This window comes from Apodemus sylvaticus, chromosome 9 (assembly GCF_947179515.1).
Source record: "Apodemus sylvaticus chromosome 9, mApoSyl1.1, whole genome shotgun sequence".
Taxonomy (NCBI): Eukaryota; Metazoa; Chordata; class Mammalia; order Rodentia; family Muridae; genus Apodemus; species Apodemus sylvaticus.
This window is the reverse complement of record NC_067480.1, coordinates 20,778,085-20,800,377: the sequence shown is the minus strand read 5'-3', so window position 1 is coordinate 20,800,377 and position 22,293 is coordinate 20,778,085. Positions and strand designations below refer to the sequence as shown.

Here is a 22,293-nt window from a genome sequence, read left to right as displayed (position 1 = left end):
AGGGGGACCCCTGTGTCTGGATCCACATAGGTCCTTTCAAACAAATCCATCCCAGAGACCCCCCCCGTGCCCTTCCTTTGGGGGGAAGGCAGCCACAGAGGCCCCCTACCCCTGCCTCGTACCCCACATCTGTCATTTTTGGCTGTAGCTACAATGGAGACACCTGCTGTCACCTGCAGGAGCAGGGAAGGAAAGTGCCTGCTAAGATACTAAGAGGGTCACCAGGGAGCAGGGTCTGTCATCTCAGGAGAATTGGGCTCAGGCTTGCTGAGGCAGATGACAGCCATGGCCCATGTCACTGTCATGTCACACTATACAAGGTGTGTCCACCATTACCTTGGCTTTGCCCCTTATGGGCCTTTACGGCACCGGCCTTGGAGAACTCCCAGCCAGCAGCCCCTTCCTTTCAGCCCTGTGAAGGGCTCTGTCCCTGGACTCTTTGCTGCTGCCAACCAGGCTATGACCTCCCCTGACCCTCACTGTGGACAAGGCTGTTGAGTCTCCTTGCTCTGGTGACTTCTCCACTTTGTCTCTGGCTGGCTGTGGGTTTCTATGACACACCCCAAGTGGGTTGTTTCTGCTTCTCCCACTCAAGACGTATCCAGCCTCTGTCCTGCCTCGTGACCATAAAGAACCATTGACTCTTGCAGTATTAGCTCTGCCCACCTCTCCCTCCTCTCCCTGATGCCGACAAGATGCCTGTTGCAATTTTACCCCATCTCTAGTGCTCAGAATCATATGAGCTACCTCCCCTCCTTTACCCTGAGCCAGGCTAGTTTTTTCAGAGTCATGTTCTTGCTGATCCATGTTCCTCTGGTATCTAAGCACCTTGGACTCTTCCACCTTGACGTAAATTACAAATATCAGATTTTTGTCTTTAGGAGAATGGATTGCTCTAGGGTTCAGTGGGGGTGTTTTTTTATTTACCTGGTCTCTGAGAGCCCCCCCCCCAGCACCAGTCCTCCCATGGCACCCAGGGGACAGAGGAGCAGCTCCTCCTTCACACGACAGCACCAGTGCCTGGGAAATACCTTGCTCTTCCCGGAAGACCTAATTCTCAGCAGGCCCACTTTCTGTGGGGCAAATACTCTATAGCTGTGGTAGGATCTGGGAACAGTTTTCCCCTGGTGGGCGTGGCATTGTCTCCCATGTGGGGCTGGGAAGCCCATGGGATGGAAATGGGGCTCTGAGGCTTCATAGCTAAGACAGGGCCCCCCTTCTGGCCCAGGGGTGAGGCAGAAGGAGAGAAAGAGGGCATGGCCTGAGTAGATACAACTTCTTGCTCTCAGACCCAAAGGTTGAGCCTAAGACAGCCTCGAGACATCCTCCCCCTGTGGAGACAGGCCAAGGCTCTGCAGACACACCTGGCTGAGCTTCGAGCCTCCACGGAGAGGTAAGCAGACGTGCTCACCTGGTGGTACCTTAGTGGCAGGATGGGGGTTCCTCGTAGGCTGCAGCCATGCTGGCTCTAGCTGCCCTGTGGGACGGTGATGGATGGTGGCGGGAGCAGGAGGTATAGAGAATGTGGAAGGAGATCAGGGCACTGGCCTTCTCTAGATGGGAGGGTGGACATCGGCCCTCATAGGGTTTCAGGGATCCTTCAAGTGCCTTCCGGATACTTCAGGGGATCTGTCCTAGGCATCCCCAGTGGCCCTTGACATAACGGCACCCCACTTACGTAGGAGGAAATAAAGGCCCAGAAGCCAGTATCTTGCTCCAGGTGATGTTTCTGGTCAGATCCTTCCCTGCTCTAACCTGGGCTCTATCCTTGCCATTCCATGACCCACAAACCAATTCATAGCACAGAGCAGGGCCCCTCCTGAAGCTGTTCATTGTTCACGTGGCCTGCATCCCCAGCTCTGAGGCCTGGCTCGCAGCATCCTGGGCCCCAGGCTGGCTGCAGGATCACGAGGCTCAGCCAAGATACTACTCTTGTATCCCAGGGGTCTCACAGATGTTCGGGCGGACATGACCCGGACGGCCCAGCGCTTGCAGATGGCCTGCCTGAGCCTTGACTCCCACCTGCGGCTGACAGCCAGCAGCATGACCAGTGATCTGGAGCAGCGGCTGAGGGAGCAGGCTAGGGAAATGCTGCAGCTGCAGGGCCAATGGGCTGCCGAGAAGGTGGCGCTTCAAGCCAGGTGGGCCACGGGTTCTGGCTGGCTAACATAAGGAGGCCCCAGAGGCACAGGCTTGAGAGGAGGTGGGAAGGAGTTTTCCAGGTGATTTCACCCAGCATCCTGACATGGGGCTGCAGATCTGAAGGGCCTTCCTTCATCATCACCCTGATCCTCTCTCCAGACTTTCAGAGCAGACACTGCTGGTGGAGAAGCTCTCTGGGCAGAAGGAACAAGGAGAGAGAGCCATCCTGACACTCAAGTCGGACATCCAGAGACTGGTTTGTGGGGGCGGGGATGGGGGCGATGAGGAACTGGGAGGTGGTGCTTTGTCTCGGATGTGTGTCCGCTTGCCTCAAGGGTCTCTGCCCACAGAAATCCCGGCGCAGTGGCAGCCAGTTGACAGCAGATGAACTGAGGGATGAAGTTGAATCCCTGCACCATGTCCTGGCCAGCATCAAGGAGGTACGGCCTTGCCTAATACTTTTCCTCGATGCAGAAGACCTGTGGAAGCCCTGATTTTTAGCTGGTCCTCATCCAGAAGGTCCTGTTTAATCGTGGCCATGCACTCTCTCTCTCTCCTCTTTTTGTCTCTCTGTGACCCGAAGGTGGCCCAGTCAGAGGCTGTGTGTCCAGAGTTGGCCTGGAGTGGCAGCATTAAAGTCAGGGAAACACAGACCCGGCTGAGGAGCCCCCCACGGTCTGTGTCACCACACCAGCGTATGTCCCCAACGCAGACCAGCTCTCCGACCAACCTGCATCCTGTGCTGCAGGCTGTGCAGGCAGCCATTGAGAGACGGCGGCAGCGGGAGCAGGTGGGTGACCACAGCCCACAGGGCCACCAAAGCCACAAATCTTGCTCAGTTAGGGCACCTTCATGGGGCTTTCTACAGCCTGCCCTGGTGGTACTGGTAGCCAGGTCTCCATGGGGCCTGCCCCTGAGCCACACAGCCTGGGGAGGGGCTGCAGGTGTCGGGGGGGGGGCTTTCTAGGGGTATTGAGGTGCTCAGCTGGCAGCTGGTGCTCACCGAGGGTTTCATTCCCTTGGCAGGAACTGCGTCTGAGGCTGGAGTCCTCCCAAGAAGAGGCAGCAGGGCTTCGGGAGCAGGTGTCTGGGTACCGGCAGGAACTGCGGACCTCGCAGAGGCTTCTGCAGGGCAGGGCGCAGGAGCATGGGGATCTGCTGGGCCAACTGGAGGCCCAGAGGGCTGAGGCACAGCTCTTCCAGGCGTCTGTCCATCTCCTGGAAAGGTGAGGGAAGCAGCAAGGCTGGGCAGGGCAGGGCAGGAGAGTTGTCCTCAGAGATGCCTCACAGCAGGAAAAGGAAAAGGCCACATCCCCAGATAAGCCTTTAGGTGTCTAGGCTACCCCTCAATCTGCACCCCCTTGCCTGAATTGATTAGCTCCCCTCCCTTTTCTATCCCCCCCATACTGTGCCTGATCTAGGCTTCTCTTCCCTAAAAACAAAGGCACCGCGTGCACATGCTCTAAGCTCTCTGCGGGGCCAGGCCCATATCCTATCCCCAGAAGCTCTGGCTTCACCAGGCTCTGCTCTCCTACCATCCCTGCCCCAGGCTGCCCTCTAGGTGACCGTTCTCTACCAGCATCCTTTCACCATGGCCAAAAGAACCCCAAGTCAACCCACTCCCCATATACCCTGTGGGTCCCATGGCTCCTTTGCAGCTACCATAGAGTTCTGAATACTTTCTCCACATGACTCTTTGGGGCTGAAGGGAATCAGAGCCACAGAGTGTGGGAATCTGTGAGATCTACTGGATGCAGGCTAGGAGCCAGCTGTGCATCTGGAAATCTTCCTCAAGGAGATGTGCAATACCCCCAGGGAGCAGAGACAGCCATGTTCCTGTTCCCCCATCACCATAAGGATGGGGAACCCCACAACCTTCCCACTCCTGCAAGCAGCCTGCATGTATTCAGGGCACTGCAGCACACTAAATGAGTCTGAGTCAGTCCTGTGCTAGAGAGACACAGAGTATAGGCGGGCACAGAGGTGGGCACATCAGGGCAGCCTTGTTGAGGGGCAGAAATTCAAGGACAGTAGAAAGAGCTCAGGGGGGGGGGGAGGAGGCCTTCCCAGACAGGAGGCAGGGGTGAGAGGAGGCATGCTATGGGGCAGAGTCTATAGGGGGTCTTAAGTGAGCCTGTTTGGCAGGCAAAGAGCCCTGTCCTAGAAGGAGGGCTCTATCTACATCCCCAAAACCAGAGGGCACAAAAGGCCACATGGGAGGGGCATCTGTGGGAGGTAGGGGCAGAACAGAAGCAGCAGAGGGGCATGCTGGGAGGATGTCTGCGGGACATAGCAAGCTGTGTCAGATCCAAAAGACTTCTGGGAAATGGGAGCTGATACTCGAAGGACGGGGTGAGAGGACTGTGTCTAAAATCTGGAGATCCAGCTGAATGGCTTGCCATGCTGTGCACAGGGCAGAGACATAGGTAGAAGCTTCCAGAGCCCCTTGGCTACTGCACAGGGACTTCAGGGTCCACAGAATGCGTGCTTGGGTGTTCTAAGACAGATCAAGCAGACACTGGCCACGAGGTGTTCCTTCTATGGTGGAAGTTTGCAAGGATGTAGGTAGGCATTACCTGTTGGCAAAGAGATCTCTGTGAGGACTCTCTGTGGCAGAGAGCTGGACCCTAAGCTCCTTTAAGAGAAGGAGAAAGCTAAGTCCCAGACAGTGGCTACTTCACCTCAGGCAGCTAATTAGGGCCTGAGGCTTTGGGTCACACAGTATCAACTTTTCTTCCTGGGCCTGAACCACTTCTGCCTTTGAAGGACATGCACCCACCCCACCGCTTCAGATCCATACTCACTCACCCCTGACCGTCCTCCCCAGGAAGTCTTGATGGCCTCAGGTGCTCCTCCCCTGTAGCGTGGCTTGAGGCTGCCTCTACCTTCGCTCCTGCTTTCCCCAGGGAGAAAGCGGCCCTGGAGACAGCAATGGAGGAACTGAGGGCAAAGGCAGACATTCGGGAGACAGAGACACAGAAGCTTGAGGCCACAAACGCAGAGCTGAGGAGAAGCCTCCTGCTGCGGGCAGAGCAGAACGCTGAGCTGGCCCAGCAGAATGAGCGCAGCCTGCGTGAGCTGGAAGTCAGGTGGGTTGTGGAGGGGCTGCAGGGGTCCCTCAGACTGGGAGACTGCAGGTGAGACACCTACAAGGCACCAGGGACAGAGGGGACCTCCGGCTTCTCCTGAGCTGGCCATCATGCGCCCACATCTCTACAACTAAACTCCGCCCTCCCCCCCATACCCTGCTCTGTGTATACAATCCACCTGTGTGTATACCTCACCCAGACTAGAGGCTGCTCTCAAGGGAGCACCAGGCTGCACTCAAGGGAGCACCAGGCTGCACTCAAGGGAGTACCAGGCTGCTCTCAAGGGAGCACCAGGCTGCTCTCAAGGGAGCACCATGCTGCTCTGGGGTTTCCTGGGCTTAAATGTGTTTGTTAGAATTTCCCTGCCTACAAGTTTTGACATGGCATCTCTGAAGAGACCGCTCAACTTTGCCTTTTGGCCCCGGGGCCTCAGCCAGGGCCGCGTGGAGCAGCTAGAAGAACAGGTCTCTGGGCTCAGGAAGGAGCTGGCCACATCCCGGGAGGCACTAAGCTCAGCACAGCTGCAGAAGGACATCTTGGAGACGGAGAAGGAGAGCCTGCGTGGGGCCCTGGCCCAGGTATGTGCACAAGTACACACGGCCCCGGCCCCTGCCCTCACCCGTGTGCCCTGGGCCACTACCAGAGCTCCTAGTCACTGCTATTATGCACTAGACTCATCCCTGACTCCTTGTCCTCCCAACCCTGCTGGCTGTCCCCTCCTAGGGACCATCCCTGGGCCACCAGAATTTAGGCTTTAGTCAGAACCTTAATTCTCCCAGGATAGCTCTGAATCCTATTCCCAGACACAATTCTGGGTGAGCACTGTGCCTCACAGGCTGAATCTGGCAATGCTGACTTGGAATTGCTGCTGACACGGCTGAAGACGGAGGGAATGGAACAACAGGACTCACTGGCCAAGATGGCTGCCCTGCTGGAAGGGCTTTCCCAGGACAAAGGCACCCTAAACCATCTGGTACTTGAGGTAAGGCAGGAGCCAAGGCCTCGACTTCTGCCTGAACCCTCTCTGTGGGCTTGTCCTGTCACCCATCCCCCAGATCTCCTTCCTACTTGGACTGAGGCCACCTTCCCAAGAGTAAGTGACCACTGGTCCTAGTCAGGCCTGAAGCAGGGACAACAGCATCTCCACGCCAGACCTTCGTCAGGTGGTTGCCTTGTGGGAACTCGGAGTGTGTGCTCCACAGATTAAATGTGTCCCCACCTGCCCTGCAGCTGGAGCAAGAACGGGACGAGCTTCGGGAGCAGCAGAAGGTGCTGGAGCAGGAGCAGGCTGGCGTGAGAGAGCGGCTGACACAGACGGAGCAGCAGCTAGGGCTCGTTCAGGCTGAGCGGAGAAGTCTGCAGGAGACCTGCGGGCACCTGGAGCAGAAGCAGGAACATCTAGAGAAGCAGGTGGCCCTGCTTGGGCAGGAGAGCGCCCAGCTCCGGGAGCAGGTGGGCCAGGTGAGACCAGGCTGTAGGGAACCACACATCCTGCCCTGCTATTGCTGAGCGTACCTCTGAAGGAGGTTGGAGAGATGGCTCAGTGGATAAAATGCTTGCTTGCACAAACATGAGGAAGTTACCAAGGGTCTACAGGTTGGGGAAGCCAATAGCTGTGTATATGATTCCCTGTGTGAGCGCCAGTGGGCAGGGGCAGAGGCAAGGGGACAGAAAAATTAGGGTCAGGACTGTCCTTCATGTTTGGGTTGGGGTTCTGCTCTGGCCTCTGGTGCTTGGTCAGTGCATACACAGTTGAACTCTCCCGCTACTCCTGTGTGTTCAGCTCCTGTCTTTAGGTTGTTGGACTTCTTTGGAATTTTGTTTTGTTTTGTATGTATAGGTTTACATGTCATATGTAATTCCTAGGGTCTACCCACCTTGTCTACACACACACACACACACACACACACACTTTTTATTTTAAAGTGTGTGTTTTGCCTGCATGTCTGTGCACCACATATACGTGTAAGTGCTTGTGGGGGCCAGAAGAGGGCATCCTAGATGTAGAGTTACAGTTACTGGCTGCCATGTGGGTGCTTGGCATTAAACCAGGGTCTTCTGGAAGACCAGCCAGTGCTCTTAACTACTGAGCGGTCTCTCCAGTCCCCATCTACCTTGTCTATAAGACAGGGTCACTCACTGGTCTGGCTCTCACTAAGTAAGCTAGACTGGCTGAACCTGACCTGTAACTTAACTGCAAGGGGTCCTCCTGTCTCTGCTGGTCCTGGGTCTACACAGCATATCACCATGCCCAGATTTAAAAAAACAAAAAACAAAACAAAACAAAAAAACCTAGGTTCTGGGATTGAACTCAGATCCTCGTGCTGGTTTGGTGAGCACTGCCCACAGAGCGCTTTCTCCGGCCTCTGCCTTGCAGTAAAGAGGGATCACTCAGTGTGGACTGAGTTGAAGTGGTTTTTGTCTTTTACAGTGTGTCTTGTGTGGAAACCCTGTCTCTATTGGGTCTCAGACTTCCAGGGGCATCAGGCATCCATGTCTCTTGCGGGAAAGCATCACCCCTTTCCATTCTCAGATCCCCCCTTATTCTTGCCACCATTCCCCCATTTTTGTTAAATATTTGTTAAAGTACAATTAATGCGTAGTGTTGGTGACCAGCAGGCCAACAGTGGTGTGTGCACCTGGGATGACCAGTCAAGATAGAGAACATAGTTACCAGTCCAGAAGCCTCCCTCACAGTCCACCCTGTTCTTGCCTAAGGCCCCAGCAGCCTCTGTTCCAACATGGAGGACCCTGCACTGGCTGTGTGGATAACTTGTATCAAGTTTCTCTCTCTCCACACTCTTTAAGACTCTCCAAGTAGTTACATGTACCATAGTTTTTGGCTTTTGCACATTACTCCATGTCACAATGTGAATAAAAACACAGCTGCTTTCTCACACGCCTGTTGCTGGACACCCATGCTGTTTCTGGCTTGGGCTATAGTACAAGGCTTGTGCAAGCCTTTGTATACCCATTTCTCACTATTCTTGAGCAAATTCGTACAAGTGGAATTATGGGGGGGGGGCTCATTGTGGAGGAGCATAGTGAGTTCTGTCATTTCGCCAGCTGCTCCTTGGCCTCATCCATATTGGATATCATCTGTTTTAATTTTTAAGCTATCTTCTGCGGGATATCCTATGGATGGAGGTTTTGAGTCATGTTTCCAAGGTAACGAGTGGTTTCAGCACATTTTCATGCATCTGTCGAATTTGTGTCTTTTTTTAGGCTTCTGTGTGTTTTGTGAATGTGGATTTTGTACCTTGGTTGTGTCTGTGTAGGAGTTTCTCATATATATCAATATAAATACTTTGTCAGATATTCTGTGAATGTCTTTCCCAACTGGTGTCTTGTCTTTCTGTCTTCTTAATAGTATTTTTTTTGCAAAATATATAATCTTAATTTTGTCAAACTTCTTTTACATTCTTAATCATTGTGTATTTTGTTGTGGTGGACTCATTAGCTTCGTTTGGTTTTTGCTTTGTTTTTTGAGATGGTAGCCTAAAACACTGGCCTCAAACTTGTAGCAACCCTCCTGCCTTAACTTTCCCAGCTTCTGGAATTATATGCACTAATCACCATGCCACACTTTTTAAAAACCTTATGATCAGTATTTCTTAGATCCTGTGATTTGCCTAGCCCAAAGACAAAGAGTTTACATGTGGCCTTAGCTGAGGTCTTTAGCCCATTTCATCTCAATGTCACACAGATCTTTAAATATGTTACAGTACAGAGACCATCTGAGATTCGCTGAGTCAGACACTCCCCCAGAAAGACTTTGAGTTAGCCTCCAGGTGACTCTGACATCACCAGAGTGTGAGAATCACAGGTGTGCAGGATGGACTGGAAACTAACTCTTGCTGTCTTTCAAGCCCATCTTCACCTGTCCAGGCCCTGCTTCAAAGGGACTCTGGTGTTTGGTCTGCCTTGCTGGGTGAGTTACCTTCCTGTCACTGTGACAGAACTGACAGATTAAGTGGTTTGAATGAGAATATCCCCCCATAGGCTCATATATTTGAATGCTTAGCTACCAGGGAGTGGAGCTCTTTGAAAGGATTAGAAGGATTAGGAGGTGTGGCCTTCTTGGAGGAAGTGTGTCACTGCAAGTAGACCTTGGTGTTTCAAAAGTCCACACCACTCACCCTCCCCCCAATCCCACAATGGCATGTGGTCTGTCTTTCCTCCCCTAGGTCACATACAAGAAACAGGCTCTAGAGAAGCAGCTGACACAAAGCCTGCAGGACCAGGAGGCCCAGATGGACATTCTGCAGGAAGCCCTCCAAAAGAAGAACACACTGTCTGAGGAACGGGCCCAACTACTGGCTAAGCAGGAAACCCTGGAGAGACATAGAGAACTTGTGACTAAGGAGGCAGCTGATCTGAGGTACCAGTGCAACCACTAGCCAGGGCGCACCTCTCATGATCCCGCCCTCAGACAGCCCACGTGTTATGACTGCGGAGGTGCTATATGGGCAAGTGACATAGGACAGGGTGTGTCTGCTGTGAGCATGCAGTGTGGGGTGCGTAGAAGGAAACATTGTGCCTTTGAGGTGGTTTGGTATTAGATGAGGTGCCTGGGATCACCTTCCTGAAGACAGGGGCAACCCTGTCAGATCAGAAACCCAAATCAGACCAGTAAAAGAAAGATACTCAATTTCTTCCTCAAGAATATGAGTTTGGGGTGGAGCTTCAGGTCGGCTGTTTCCAGAGCTTCTGCCACTCCAGGGATCCTTTCCCTCCCTCTGCTGCATGGCTCTGAGATTTCATTCCCAGGGAGACACCTAGAGGTAGCAAGAGAGACCATCTGAAAGTTCCATCTAGAAGCTGTTTCTTAGCGGACCTGGGAGCCAGAGGCACTTAGCTGTGCAGTCTAGAGTAGGGTTCACCCATGGTCATGGCACAGAGGTGGGGGAATCCTCTCATAACTAACAGGGCAACATCCAAAACTGGAAATGTGCCCATGGGGGCAAGAACAGTGATAGCTTAGGCAGGTCCCATGGCCTCTGCAGGGACCCAAGGCTAGCTGGTGATTTTTCCCCCAAAACCTTCTCAGACACGGAGGGTTTCCTGGAAGATTTTCCCCCTGGAACTCCAGATGCTAGGGCCATAGGGAAACTAGAAGGACCCAGACCGTCAACTTCCCAGAACTGACCTTTCTTAATAAAAGCTGGGGCAGACATCTCAATGGCAAATTTGGAGGAGGCTTCCCTGGGTTAATGGGAGCAGAGGGGGTCCTGAGCTCTAGAAACATGCTATACCCTGGTATGAGCCTGATCAGAGGTCTCCGCATGTGGGATCCAGCCTTGACCTCTGAACCCAGAGGCACAGGCACATGGCAGCTCTGAAGACCCACTAGACAATGTACCACGATGGCCAGCTGGAGCCTCTGTGGCAGGGCTGCTGGGGGCACGCCCGAACCATGCCTCTCTCCACTCGTGGAGCGCTCATCAGACAGTGGGAGGGGCCAGGCTCCCACACACACACATCATGTTCCGCTGACCCACTCCCCGTACACCTTCACCCTGTGACACCTGGCTTCTACTCTTTCGCTCATGTACAGTGAGATGCTCCCAAGCTTCTGTAGAAAAAGGAACCGGACACACCCTCAGGTTCGCAGGCTGTGAGCAGACCTGAGGCAAATCCATACACACTCCTATGAGGAGGCTTCAGGGCAGCTCAAAGGAAGGATGTTCTCCACACATAACAGAGAAAAACTCCTGGCAGAGGGCATGTTCGTTCATGAAACAGGGAATGTGTGGTGTTACAAGAGGAACATGGTATGGTGTGGCGGACGGTGAGGTTTCTAAGGCATGTGGTCTGTGCCCTGAAGACTTTTCCCTCACCCATGAAGGGGTCCTGGCAGGTTTCTGGTGTTCTTCGGGGCAATACAGGAGCTATGGTAAAACTGTCGCACTGGTCAAGGGCCACAGCCTCCCCCACCTGTCGCTGGCATACCTTGCTGCTGTGTTATGGAGTGTTCACAGTAAGACCAGAGCTCAGTGACAAGTCATGCCAGCGGTGCTGGGTTTGTCGGTCCCTGCTGGGCTGACTGTCAGCGCGTCAAGCTGTTTTCAGCAACCCACACTAGAAGTGGGTGCTGCCGTGGGTTGCCATCCCTTGTTCCATGTATTTTCTCTGAAGGATGACCTCTGCGTGCAGATGCTCGCAGGCTACTTTCCCCACACTGCCTGTAACAACACTCTAGCTCTGCTGACTGTCCTGGGTGAGTGCGTGACACTACGTGCATCAGATGCCCCGTGATGTCTACAGCATTTTCTCCTTCGCTGGCATTCCAGCTAACACCCTGTGTAAAGCTACAGTGGCCATCCTGTTTCTGGCTGTCGGGTGTCTCTAGAATTGGCACCTGGGTGAGGTATTACCAGGGCAAGGTCAGCATGCTTAGTTTCCCCAGCACTCCCTTGCTAACTCTAGGCCTGGTGACCTTTAAGTCTTTGTTAATCTGCTGCATGGTTAGTGACACTGCCTACCCATAGTTCAAATCTCCCTGGGCCCTAATCTTTCCTGGTAAAGTACATTTTATGTGCTTCTGTCTATTCGATATTTGCTTTGTAACAGTTTTTTTTTTTCATTTTGCTGACTTTGTTAGTGATTGGCCAGAACTCTTTGTATATGATAGATACTTATCCCTATGTTTAAATACTAAATACAGATTTTCTCCCAATTCTGCCTCTCATCATCTTCTGTTTTTCATTTTTTAAGATCAGTTTCTTAAGTTAGCATGCAAAGAGATGGGTTTCATTATCTGCTCTTTCCTTCCAAGCTGATTTATGGAATCTCTTCTGTGGAAAACTATCCCTCCCGCCTTTAAGTGTATCCAGATCTATTGGTCTTTTCCCCCCCTTTCTGGCTTTCATGTCAAGCTTTAGGAGATTAAAATATCCTCTGTATTTGTTCTATTTTTATAATTCTGAGTTATTCTGCTGTGACTTGTTTATTTTGTTTCATTTCTGGCTTTGGTTTTTCATTTGGCCTGGAACGTGTTTTCGCATATGGTTATTATGATTGACTCTTAACATGTACAAACTGAGGAGACACCTCAGGGCCGTGTGGACCATGTGCCTGCTCCCTGCTCTTCCCCACAGGGCTGAGAGGAACTCTCTGGAGAACAGCCTCTTTGAGGCCCAGCGACTGACTACGCAGTTGCAGACCCAGCAGGAACAGCTGGAAGGGAAGGCTGAGGCTGCTCAGCTAGCTCGCCGGGCCTTGCAAGGTGCTGCAGGGGGTGGACTCTCTGCCCTCACCCCCAAGTCAAGTTGGAAGGAACCCAGTCGCTATATGTTGCTCTCTCTCCCTGAGCCCTTAGGAGAAGACCCAAGGGCCTGGAGGTCATGTGACTAGGAGTGGGGTGGGGTGGGGGAGTGCCTTGCCCATCCTCCTCATTACCAACTCAGAGCTCAGACATGGGGTGCAGTCACAGGGTTGGTACAGTGGCCTCCTGCCCTGTACTCATTCCTGGTACCCATCACCCCGACTTACCTCACCCACCATGTGCTAGCCACACCCACCTCTTAAGCGGGTGAGTTTAGAGAGGGCTCCATGGTGACACGCCTGACCCTTCACAGTGGAAATGGAGCGACTGAAAAATGACTGGGAAGTCCGAGAGGCCAGGCTGCAGTGGGACCTGGGACAGCTACAGCAGCGGGCTGCGCAGCAAGAACAGGAGTCACAGCTGGCCTTGGAGCGCCAGGAGCTGGCCCACAGAGAGGGCCTGGCCCGGCTGCACAGGGAGAAGGTCTGTCTCCCGGGGTCCACTCGGCCACTCCCTAGGGGTCTGCCATGTCCTCCCAGCAAACAGAGGTGGCAAAGCAGAGAGAGGAGGGTCCTGGCTGCTCTTCATGGTCTAAGAGGTCAGGGAAGGTCTTGGGGTGGCAACCAGGAGGGGCCACTGATGTGCAGGGCAGGCTCCTGCTCACAGAGCGACCCCAGAGGACCCAATACCTGACTTCAGGCTGATAGAACAGAGCCTCACGCTCATCAGGGCTGTGCCACTTGTCAGGCCCATGGAGGTATTCTTGTTACATCCTGTTCTCCATCCATCCATCTATCCATCCATCCATCCATCTATCCATCCATCCATCTACCTGTCTATCTGTCTATACATTTACCCACCCACATAGATACACACTCACCTATCCATACATCCATCTACCTGTCTATCTATCTATACATTTACCCATCCATATAGACACACACCCATCTATTCATACATACATCCAATATCTATATGCACCTATATGTATCTATATGCATATCCATCTATCTATCCATCCATCCATCCATCTGCCCATGCCCCTGCACCACTGGTACATGGTAGAGATTCAGGAGCAGCTTAAGATCTGCAGGATTTTAGTAGATGCTGAGACCCACAGAGACCCTTACCAGCTTCTCTTTAGGAGATTTTGTAGAGAAGACAAAGAGAGAGTTGATGGTTGGACTTCCAACCCCTAGCTCTTCAGAAGCTAGAAGGTTTAGTTTAGAGCCGCAAGTGCCTCCCAGTCTCCTATTCCTGATCTCACAACCCATCCCTTGACTTGGCCAGGACACCCTCAGTTTATCCCTGGCAGAGGAGAAGGAGGCGGCTGCCCGGTGCATGGAGCAACAGAAAGAGCTGTTGACAAAAAGTACTGCCGACAGGGAGGCCCTGCAGGGGGAGATTCAGAGCCTGAAGAAGGAGCGAGATGAGAGCCTCCTTCAGCTGGAGCACGAGATGCAGCAGGTGACATGGCTTGGGCACCGGGATCCTTACCTGCCTTACTTTCTTCTTGGTCCCAGCGTGAGGGTTGCACTGAAGCCTCTCCCCAAGCAAATGCATCCTTTCCAGGTTGGAACAGCTTTGTCTGCTGCATGAATGCTGGTGAACAGACATCCACCCACCTATTCACCCAGCCATCTACACACCCATCCATTTAACCACATGCTCATATACCAATACTCCATCCACACATTCATTCAGTATCCCCTGAGTACCATCCGTATAAATATCTATAAGTTTCTATATTTCCTTGCACGCCCAACCCAGCTGCCCATCCATGCATTTGAATGTTCTTGCATTCACTTACCCATATTGCTTCTACTTACTTGACTATACATCTTTCTTCCTATGCTCACAGATCTCTAATCACATACAGACCCACCCAGAAATAGACACAGGAATCCATCGACACAGCTGGCCATCCATCCATTAACTTGCCCACTCATCCATCTGTCAACTTACGTGGCCATCCACCTATCTACCCACTGAGGTGTCCTTCCACCTAGCTACGCATTCAGGTATTCATCCACGTGTCTGTCAGCTCACTCACCCCATCAGCCAGTCACCCATCCATTGCAGGGTTCAGCCACATAGCTCATCCAACCTGACCATTCCTCCGTCCCACTGGTCCAGATGCTGAGTCTAAAAGGTTATCCTTGAGCCCAGCCTTCTCCAAGGGATTGGGCCACCCTAAAGAATTCATCGCTGAGTGAACTGAGCAGAAAGATGTACACACACACACACACACGCACACGCACACGCGCGCACACACACACACACACACACACACACACAGCATGCATGCCATCACCATGAGCAAGGACAGTGACCTCCTTGCACCAATCACAGATTGCAAGGAGAGGATATGGGTGAATAGAAGAGGCAGGGTTTGTTGTCAGATTGTCTCTGATTGACTGTCAGCATCCTAGAGCCCAAGCTTGTATGATCCCGTTTGACTGGTAGAAACCTGAGATGTGCACATGTTGGTCTCCTGTCTGAAGCCACACCGAGTACCTCTGGGCATGGGAGCCATGATTGTAATGCATACCTCTCTGTGTCCTGTGCTGGAGGAAGCTGAGGCTTTGTCAGAGGAGCAGGGTGCTGAGACCAGAGCAAGCGGCTGGGATGAGAACATTCAGGAGTGTCTGTGATGTGTGCGTCTGTGTGGCCGTCAGAATCTGTAGGAGCTGGACAGCAAGAAATGCAGAGGAGTCCTGAGGATCTTACACACCAAGTTCAAGCCATGGAAGGCTCGACTATTCCCGAGCAGCAGTAATATAAAGGTGACTGGGGTCGTAAGGTCAGAGCTGGGGAGGACAAAGAGAGCCAGAAGCTGAAACTGTACCTGTGGAGGATCCAGAGCCACTTGGAAAACAGCAGCATCACCCCTGTGGGTGTATGAGAAGAGACTCTGAGAGGCAGCATGTATGGGACATGGGCAATGATCAAGGCCCCATGCAGTCTCTCACTGCTACCTGAGACCACCCACCAGGCCACACCAACTATTCTCCTCAGACTGCAGCTTCCTGGTTTCACTAACAGCCCCCAAGAGAAGAGATTCCATAAAAGAGAACAGGCTAAGAGGGCGGCTTCCAGTGGTTTCTCTGGACCCACAGCACAGCCACAATAACACTGTGCTCTAGTGCTATGTCACAGAAAGCCAGGCATGTGGGCAATGGCCATCACAGCAGCCAGTGGGCTTTGCCTGGCTCTCTGCCCCTCGTGCCAGGCCGCCAATGTGCAGAAGCTTCTCATGTGGGGAAAACTTGCGTGCCGTATCTCCTGGAGGAAACTGACATCGCCCATCCTAAGACAGTCTTCGGGAGACCTTGAGTCTGCACGGACCGAGCCTCAAAGGAACAAGACAGCTGGCGATGAAGGACCGTGTCCCCTACATTTTCCATTCTTGTGCTCTGCTGGGCCTGAACCAGGCAGCTACCTCACTGCATGAAAGTCACACTCTGTCCTTCAGGATGGTTTGCCTAAAATGTCAACAAGTAGTTTCTTGCTGTGCCCATTAGTGAGAACTTCAAGAAGGCAGATCAAAGTCCCAAGCCTCGAAGGTCTTGAAGGTCACATAGACTGGGGGTGAGGGGAGTGGTGGGGGTGGGGGGTGGTGTACAGGCGAAACAAAGCAGGCATGGATTCTGAGAGGGAAAGGCTCTGTGAGGAGCACAGGTTTTTGTTTTGTTTTGGTTTTGGTTTTTTAATTGTTCAAAACATGGAGCATGGGAGGGGGGTAGGCGGGGTTCCTGCATCACTGAGCACCTCTCTTCCTCAGAGACTCTTGTCATTCTTCAGTTTATCAGCAATGCAGCCCATCCTAGCTGCCAGGGGTTAGTGCAGACCCCAAAGGTTACAGGTACAGAGGCCGGAAGCTAAGGGGTGCTCCCCATCTACCCACACTTATAACTAGAATGGCTATGTGAGTGGGGAGTGCTCCGACCCTCAGCTAGGGATTCAGCGGCAGGACTGGAACATTATGGAAGATGCTATGCTTGCTGCTGTAGTTCTTACCTCAGACAGACAAGTCAGAGAACCAGTTGATTTCAGGTTCCAGTTCTCGTGGAGAACCAGCCTGTCTGTGTTCACCAGCCAGGACTCTCCCTGAGCTGATATCCAGGGCTCTTGGGGCTCCCTTGCCTGGCATTATTTATCGGTGATACAAGTGAGACGTGGCTGAAGTCTATTTCCTGCCCACCACCCTGGAGCTGGGTCTCCCTGAGTCAGGCTGCTATATCCTGCTCACAGCGCTAGTGAGACGGGCATCTTCAGTTTTAGTGCTGCTGGTGGCTTCTTCCGGAACACTGTAGAAAGCAGTTACCCAGAACAATAGGAAATCATGATGCACCTGTCTGCCCAGTGAAAACCAGGATTCTCACCATGGAAAGGAGGGAGCCAGAAGAAGGTTTGCCAAGCACTCATAGGGAGGATGGAAGATGAAGTGTGTTAGGAGGTGTGAACTCAGGACCATCCCTTGCCTGGTGGCAGGGAATGCAAACAAAAGTTGGTAATGCAGGCAGGGAACTTAGGGGGGCATTCTGTTGTGCCACAGAGGGAGCCCCAGTTCCCCAGCTCCCTCACACGGACTTTCTCTCCTCATGTCCAGGCCCTGTCGCTGAAGGATGCAGAGAAGAACCTGCTGAGCAAGGAGCTCTCTGGAGCGAACCAGGAGCTGGAACGGGCCCGGCAGGAGGCCCAGAACCAGCAAGTGCAAGCTGAGGTGAAACCCACTAACAGTTCCTTCCAAGGGCCACTCAACTGCCTGGTCCTGTATAGCCAAGCCAAGTCCTTGCAGAGCCCCCAGAATAGCCCCATTCTGTCTGGCCCTGGAACTATATTCCTCTCTTTGTGTCTTCATAAGTTTTGTAACCCCCTTGTATCTCCAAATTTCCTGCTGGAGAAAGCTACGATCTCAATGGCGGGAATAGCCAAGCCATAATGGCTGTCTATGCCCCAGCCCCTGCTGTGGTGGCTACAGGCACTGGATCTGGTGCTCCCAGAAATCAGAGACGACCAAGACTGACAAGTTGGGCCATACACTGGGTAGCAAGAGCTAGGGGAGGAACAGACCCAGGCCTGTGTTCCTTTCTTCCGATCCGCACAGCGTGAGCTTTGCCTGCCTGTGCTCAAACTGATTCCAGTAAAGCCCAATTGTGGAGAGACACAGGTCTCCTCCCGTCTCACTGGTGGAGACGGCCTTTAAATGAGCTAAGACTGTCATTAAGGAAGCTAAGACTGTCCCTGTGGCCAGCCTTTGGCTCTTAGACAGCTGTTCTGTTGGTTGCCCACATGGGCAGTGTGAGCGGACCACCCAGCTGGAGTGGGGGGCAGGTGTGGGGAGGTGACAAGCCCTTGAGAAGGGTGTCCTGGTGATGCTGATGGAAAAAGTCAGGGGCTGATGATCCCCAGTGCTATATAGCAGGAAATGGTGTGACAACTAGGTGTGACCCCCTAATACCCATACTCTGACCACCTCCATGACAGAATAGGACAACCTAAGGGGTTCCCCTGACTCCCATCCCCTCTGCTCCATCTCCTCTCACCCCCAGTGTCTGCACAGCACTTCCGTGGCACAGGCCTGGAGTGGTCCTCAGTCAGTGGCTACACTCTTCTTAACATGCTGCACCCTTACCCGTCTCCACCCTATGGATAGGAAAGCATCCTGAGACCCTGGAAGTTGCCGTCTCCTGCTCATAGACTGGCCTCACAGGAGCCAACACTGGCTTCTGGAGGCTTCTCTCCTGCTGGCCGAGTCTCCCCCTGGGCTAGGGACCAGGCCTTCTCGCCAGCACGGCTCCTCCTCGGGGAGCTCATTAAGGGTTCTTTTGCCACCTCAGCTTAGAAAATGGAAATTAAAACCCACTGAGAGAGGGGAAGTACAGCCAAGGAACCCCAGCTGTGGGGTGACATGGCGCTGAGCCACTGATGGGTGGAGGGGCCCTCTGGCCTGAGTCACCACTGCCTCCAGGAGCTGGTCCCCAAGATTCACAAGGAACCGCAATCTCACTGAGCAAGCAGTTCTGCACTAGGTGGGCACAGAGCCATGGCCTGGCCATCTTGGGTGCCGGGTGAGGGGGAAAGGAGGGGCTGAGGGCCAGAGGAACCGGTGGGGCTGATGGAAGCCTGTGTGCAGCAGTAACCCCAGGTGGCGGCCTGCAGAATGCAGGTGTGGGGGTGGGGTCTCCTTGGTGCCTCTGTGGAGCCCTGCAGGCTCTGGAGGGGACATGACACCACCGATAACCTAGATGTTCTGCCTAGATGGTTCCACCCTCAGTCAACAGGCACAGCAGCCTATGGGGGGATGAGTGTTTTCTTCCAAATGCTGAGGACCTTAGAGTCCTGTAAGAGAATCACACGAGAGCCGGGCGGTGGTGGTGCACACCTTTAATCCCAGCACTTGGGAGGCAGAGACAGGTGGATTTCTGAGTTCGAGGCCAGCCTGGTCTTCAGAGTGAGTTCCAGGACAGCCAGGACTATATAGAGAAACCCTGTCTCGAAAATAGAGAGAGAGAGAGAGAGAGAGAGAGAGAGAGAGAGAGAGAGAGAGAGAGAGAGAGAATGAATCACATGAGGTCTAGGATGGGCCCCGGAGTGAGTTGGGAAGAGTCCTGACCTGGGGCTGCACCAGGCCTCAGTACAGCAGTGTCAAGGTAAACAGAGTAACACCGTTGTCTTTGGACAAAGAAGTGCTTCGAACTGAACCAGGGAGCTGGTGCCTAGAGGACCTCTGTCTCCTTTGGGTGTGCAGCAGTCAGCAGACCCCAGGATGCGCAGCAGAGACCCCGGGAGAGGCAATCATAGGCTGTGGCACGACAGGGCAGCAGACCTGAGCTACACTGAGCTCCCAGCACCATCACAACCACAAAGCTACGATGGCGCATTCCGCAGATGTGACTGCACACATATGTTTATAGACCGCAGGGTGGTAGATGTCCTCTACTGCCACCTACCCCCTGGAAAGTTCAAGAAGCCAGGTGCCAGGTGGACAGGACATATATGTTGATCCATGCCCGGCTCTCTATTAGATGTCGCCCCACGCTGGCCGGACATGACATAGTGGATACTGTAGGTCTCAGAGCTGGGACTTAGAATGTTCCACGTCCAGCCGAAGCTGGGTGACCCAAGAGACCCAAAAGCTGCCTTGGGGGTAGAGGCTCATCCCCGGCTCCATTGCCTGGCCAGGTGACCCCATGTGCTAATGCCACTGAGGCCAGGACTTCTTGACTTGCTAAGCAGTTGCTCCTGCCCGCTCTCCTCATAAAATGGACTGCATAGGAATGTTAGGCAAAGGGGACACCTGAGCCCCCAGCCAGGCCATGTCTACTCACTTACCACGGACATTGGGAATTCCTGAGGAAAAAGCCAAGGGCCATTGGCATGGGGCCTCAGAGCAGAAACTCTGTCACGTGTGGGGCTTCTCAGAGCACTCACACCACGTGCTTGTCTCAAGGCCTGGTGGTCAGGCCTCAGACCAGCCTCCCACAAACCTAGTGGTCTCTCCATCCCCAGGCTACCATTACCGCCATGACCAAAGAGCTGAGAAGCCTCCAGGTCCAGTTTGAAGAGGCCATCTCCACCCACCAGAGAGAAGCTGAAACTCTGAGGGAGAAGCTCCGAGAGATTGCGGCCGAGCGAAGCAGCGTGAGGAGAGAGGTGAGATGGGTCTCTAGAGGAGACTGCGGAGGGTGCTGAGGGGGCAGGGATGCAGGAGAAGAGAGAGCACCCTAGGACCAGGAAGAGACAAACTGCCCTGTTTGGTCTGGCAACCAGAGGCATCTCTTGGAGCGGAGCGGTGAAATGGCACCTGGCTCCTGACATGGGCTGGGGAAAGCTGGCCCTGGTCTACTAGAAGGTATTACTTCTAGTCCCAAGTCACAGATCTGGCTTCAAAAGAACTAGACCTGACAGAGCAGAGCCACTGCTGAGAGAAAGCAAAGTGGCTGTAGTTGGCTACAAGGAGAGGCGAGGCCCAGTCATGGCTGCCACTGGTCCTACCTCAGAAAGGCCACAGAGCACCTCACCTGTCCTCCTGTTGGGCTAGCTAGAGGCTGGCTACCCAAGGAGGCTATCCATGAACAATTGGTCAGAACCACATAGCACAGGCTCCAGGGCCTCCACGGCCTAACCGTCGCTTCTGCACAGTTCAGGGACTAGGAATCAGATATAGGGAGCTGTCATTATACAGTGCTTCCTTCTCCCAAAGCCTGTAGTCTGAGAGGCCACTGTGACAAAGGGGTGGGAAGGTTCTGGCTAAGAAACCTGTCCACCCAAGGAGCCATGGTGAGCTCCCAGGGTAAAGTTAGGCTCTGCCTGCACAAGAGGCCTAGACTCCATATTGGATGAAGCGAAGTGGAAGGAAGCTGAGTTTAGGGAGCCCAGGGCAGAAAGGCAGGAGTCGTGTGATTTTCAGAGATAGTCATGGGCCCTAATGCTCACACAGGGCCTCCAGGAGCCACATGATCACGACAGGGTGAGGGGCAGTCCTGGGCGGGGCCAGAGGAGGCCACCGCTAGGCCAGGCAGGAGCCCAGCGGGCCAGCAGATGGAAAGGTGTTTCTGAGGACTTCTGACAGGACTTGGGGGCGCCTGAGAGAGGCAAGGGCAGGAGGATGTGTGGACTGAGATGGAGGGGGGTCAGCCAGAACCCAGGTGGGGCCTGTGGGGACAAAGCGGCCTCACAGTTCCTGGGCTGTGTGCCAAAGCTGGCAGGCAGGGCAGCTGGCCTGGTGTGGTGAGGAGAGGGCTCTCCCTCCCCAGCACACCCCAAGGGGCCGGCCAAGAGCCCGGGAGAGGAAGAGAGCATGACTGAACATGACAGGCTGTTTATATTGGCCCCAAAGAGAAAGAGTTCCTTCCAGCAGATTTCAAAGTCAGGCCTGGTCAGCGGCCACATGGAGAAGCAAAGTGCGATTTCAAAACCAGGGGGCAGAGAAGGAAGGATCTGGAGAGGGGGGCCTCGTTTGCTCTGGAGAGATGAGGGATGTAAGCCTCACGACAAGGTCAAGTTTTCAGTAAGGAAGCCTCCCCCCCCAGAAAGTGCTAAGGGGTGACAGGAATCTGAAAAAATGGGGGTACCAGGTGGAAAAGAAGTGATTGCAGGAAGAAATGAACAGAAGGTGCCCGGTTGACTCAGAATTTCCCCACTCTCTGCCAAGGACTTTGCAGACCTTCTTGGGGTTCTCACATGTGTAAATATGCACACACATGTAGACCTGCATGTTGATGCCTCCCAGATGTACCTCTCTGAATACATACACATGCTAAGTGGTGTGTGCATGCTAAGTAATATGTATATGCCCATCCCATGCATTCCCATACACACATGTGCTGGTTAACACAGGAAATCCCATAAGGACACTGCAGAGACATACATATGTGCATGTGGATGAACAGCAAACACACGTGTGTATTTAGGAGCTCATCTATTATATATGTGTAAACAGACATTTACACGCATGCTCACATACCCTTTGGGTGTGCACCAAAGCACTGAATACCTTCACTCGTGTATACACGCATGTATGCACACACAGGCCATCCTACTGCCACCCCTCCCCTGCTTGCCTCGCCGCCCTGTTCCCTGCAGAGCTCGGGAGTTGCCTCCCTGCAAGAAATTTCAAAAGAGACTGTTTATACAACTTCTAGTAAAGAAATAATTATTATAATCACATTAAGCGATTCGGCTGTAAAATTCCTGCAAAGGGGATGGATGTCCTCAAGAGGGGGTGGGTGGGGGTGCTGGACAGCGGGGGAGGACGTGGCCTGGCAGCAGGGGGGCCCTTCCCCCATT

General features: G+C 53.4%; 1 protein-coding gene across 1 annotated transcript in view; it reads left to right on the top strand.

The window, feature by feature from the left end:
• The window catches only part of Crocc2 (ciliary rootlet coiled-coil, rootletin family member 2), a 55,144-nt gene that overhangs the window by 14,653 nt on the left and 18,198 nt on the right, over nt 1-22,293 (top strand). Inside the window, exons 6-21 of the mRNA XM_052193401.1 lie at nt 1,290-1,393; nt 1,944-2,141; nt 2,302-2,398; nt 2,493-2,582; nt 2,726-2,932; nt 3,169-3,368; nt 5,049-5,231; nt 5,665-5,809; nt 6,067-6,213; nt 6,462-6,692; nt 9,419-9,612; nt 12,332-12,459; nt 12,812-12,981; nt 13,789-13,965; nt 17,111-17,224; nt 20,014-20,157. Of these exons, the coding sequence (XP_052049361.1) occupies nt 1,290-1,393; nt 1,944-2,141; nt 2,302-2,398; nt 2,493-2,582; nt 2,726-2,932; nt 3,169-3,368; nt 5,049-5,231; nt 5,665-5,809; nt 6,067-6,213; nt 6,462-6,692; nt 9,419-9,612; nt 12,332-12,459; nt 12,812-12,981; nt 13,789-13,965; nt 17,111-17,224; nt 20,014-20,157 (2,529 nt within the window). The remainder of the gene's footprint in view (nt 1-1,289; nt 1,394-1,943; nt 2,142-2,301; nt 2,399-2,492; nt 2,583-2,725; nt 2,933-3,168; nt 3,369-5,048; nt 5,232-5,664; nt 5,810-6,066; nt 6,214-6,461; nt 6,693-9,418; nt 9,613-12,331; nt 12,460-12,811; nt 12,982-13,788; nt 13,966-17,110; nt 17,225-20,013; nt 20,158-22,293) is intronic.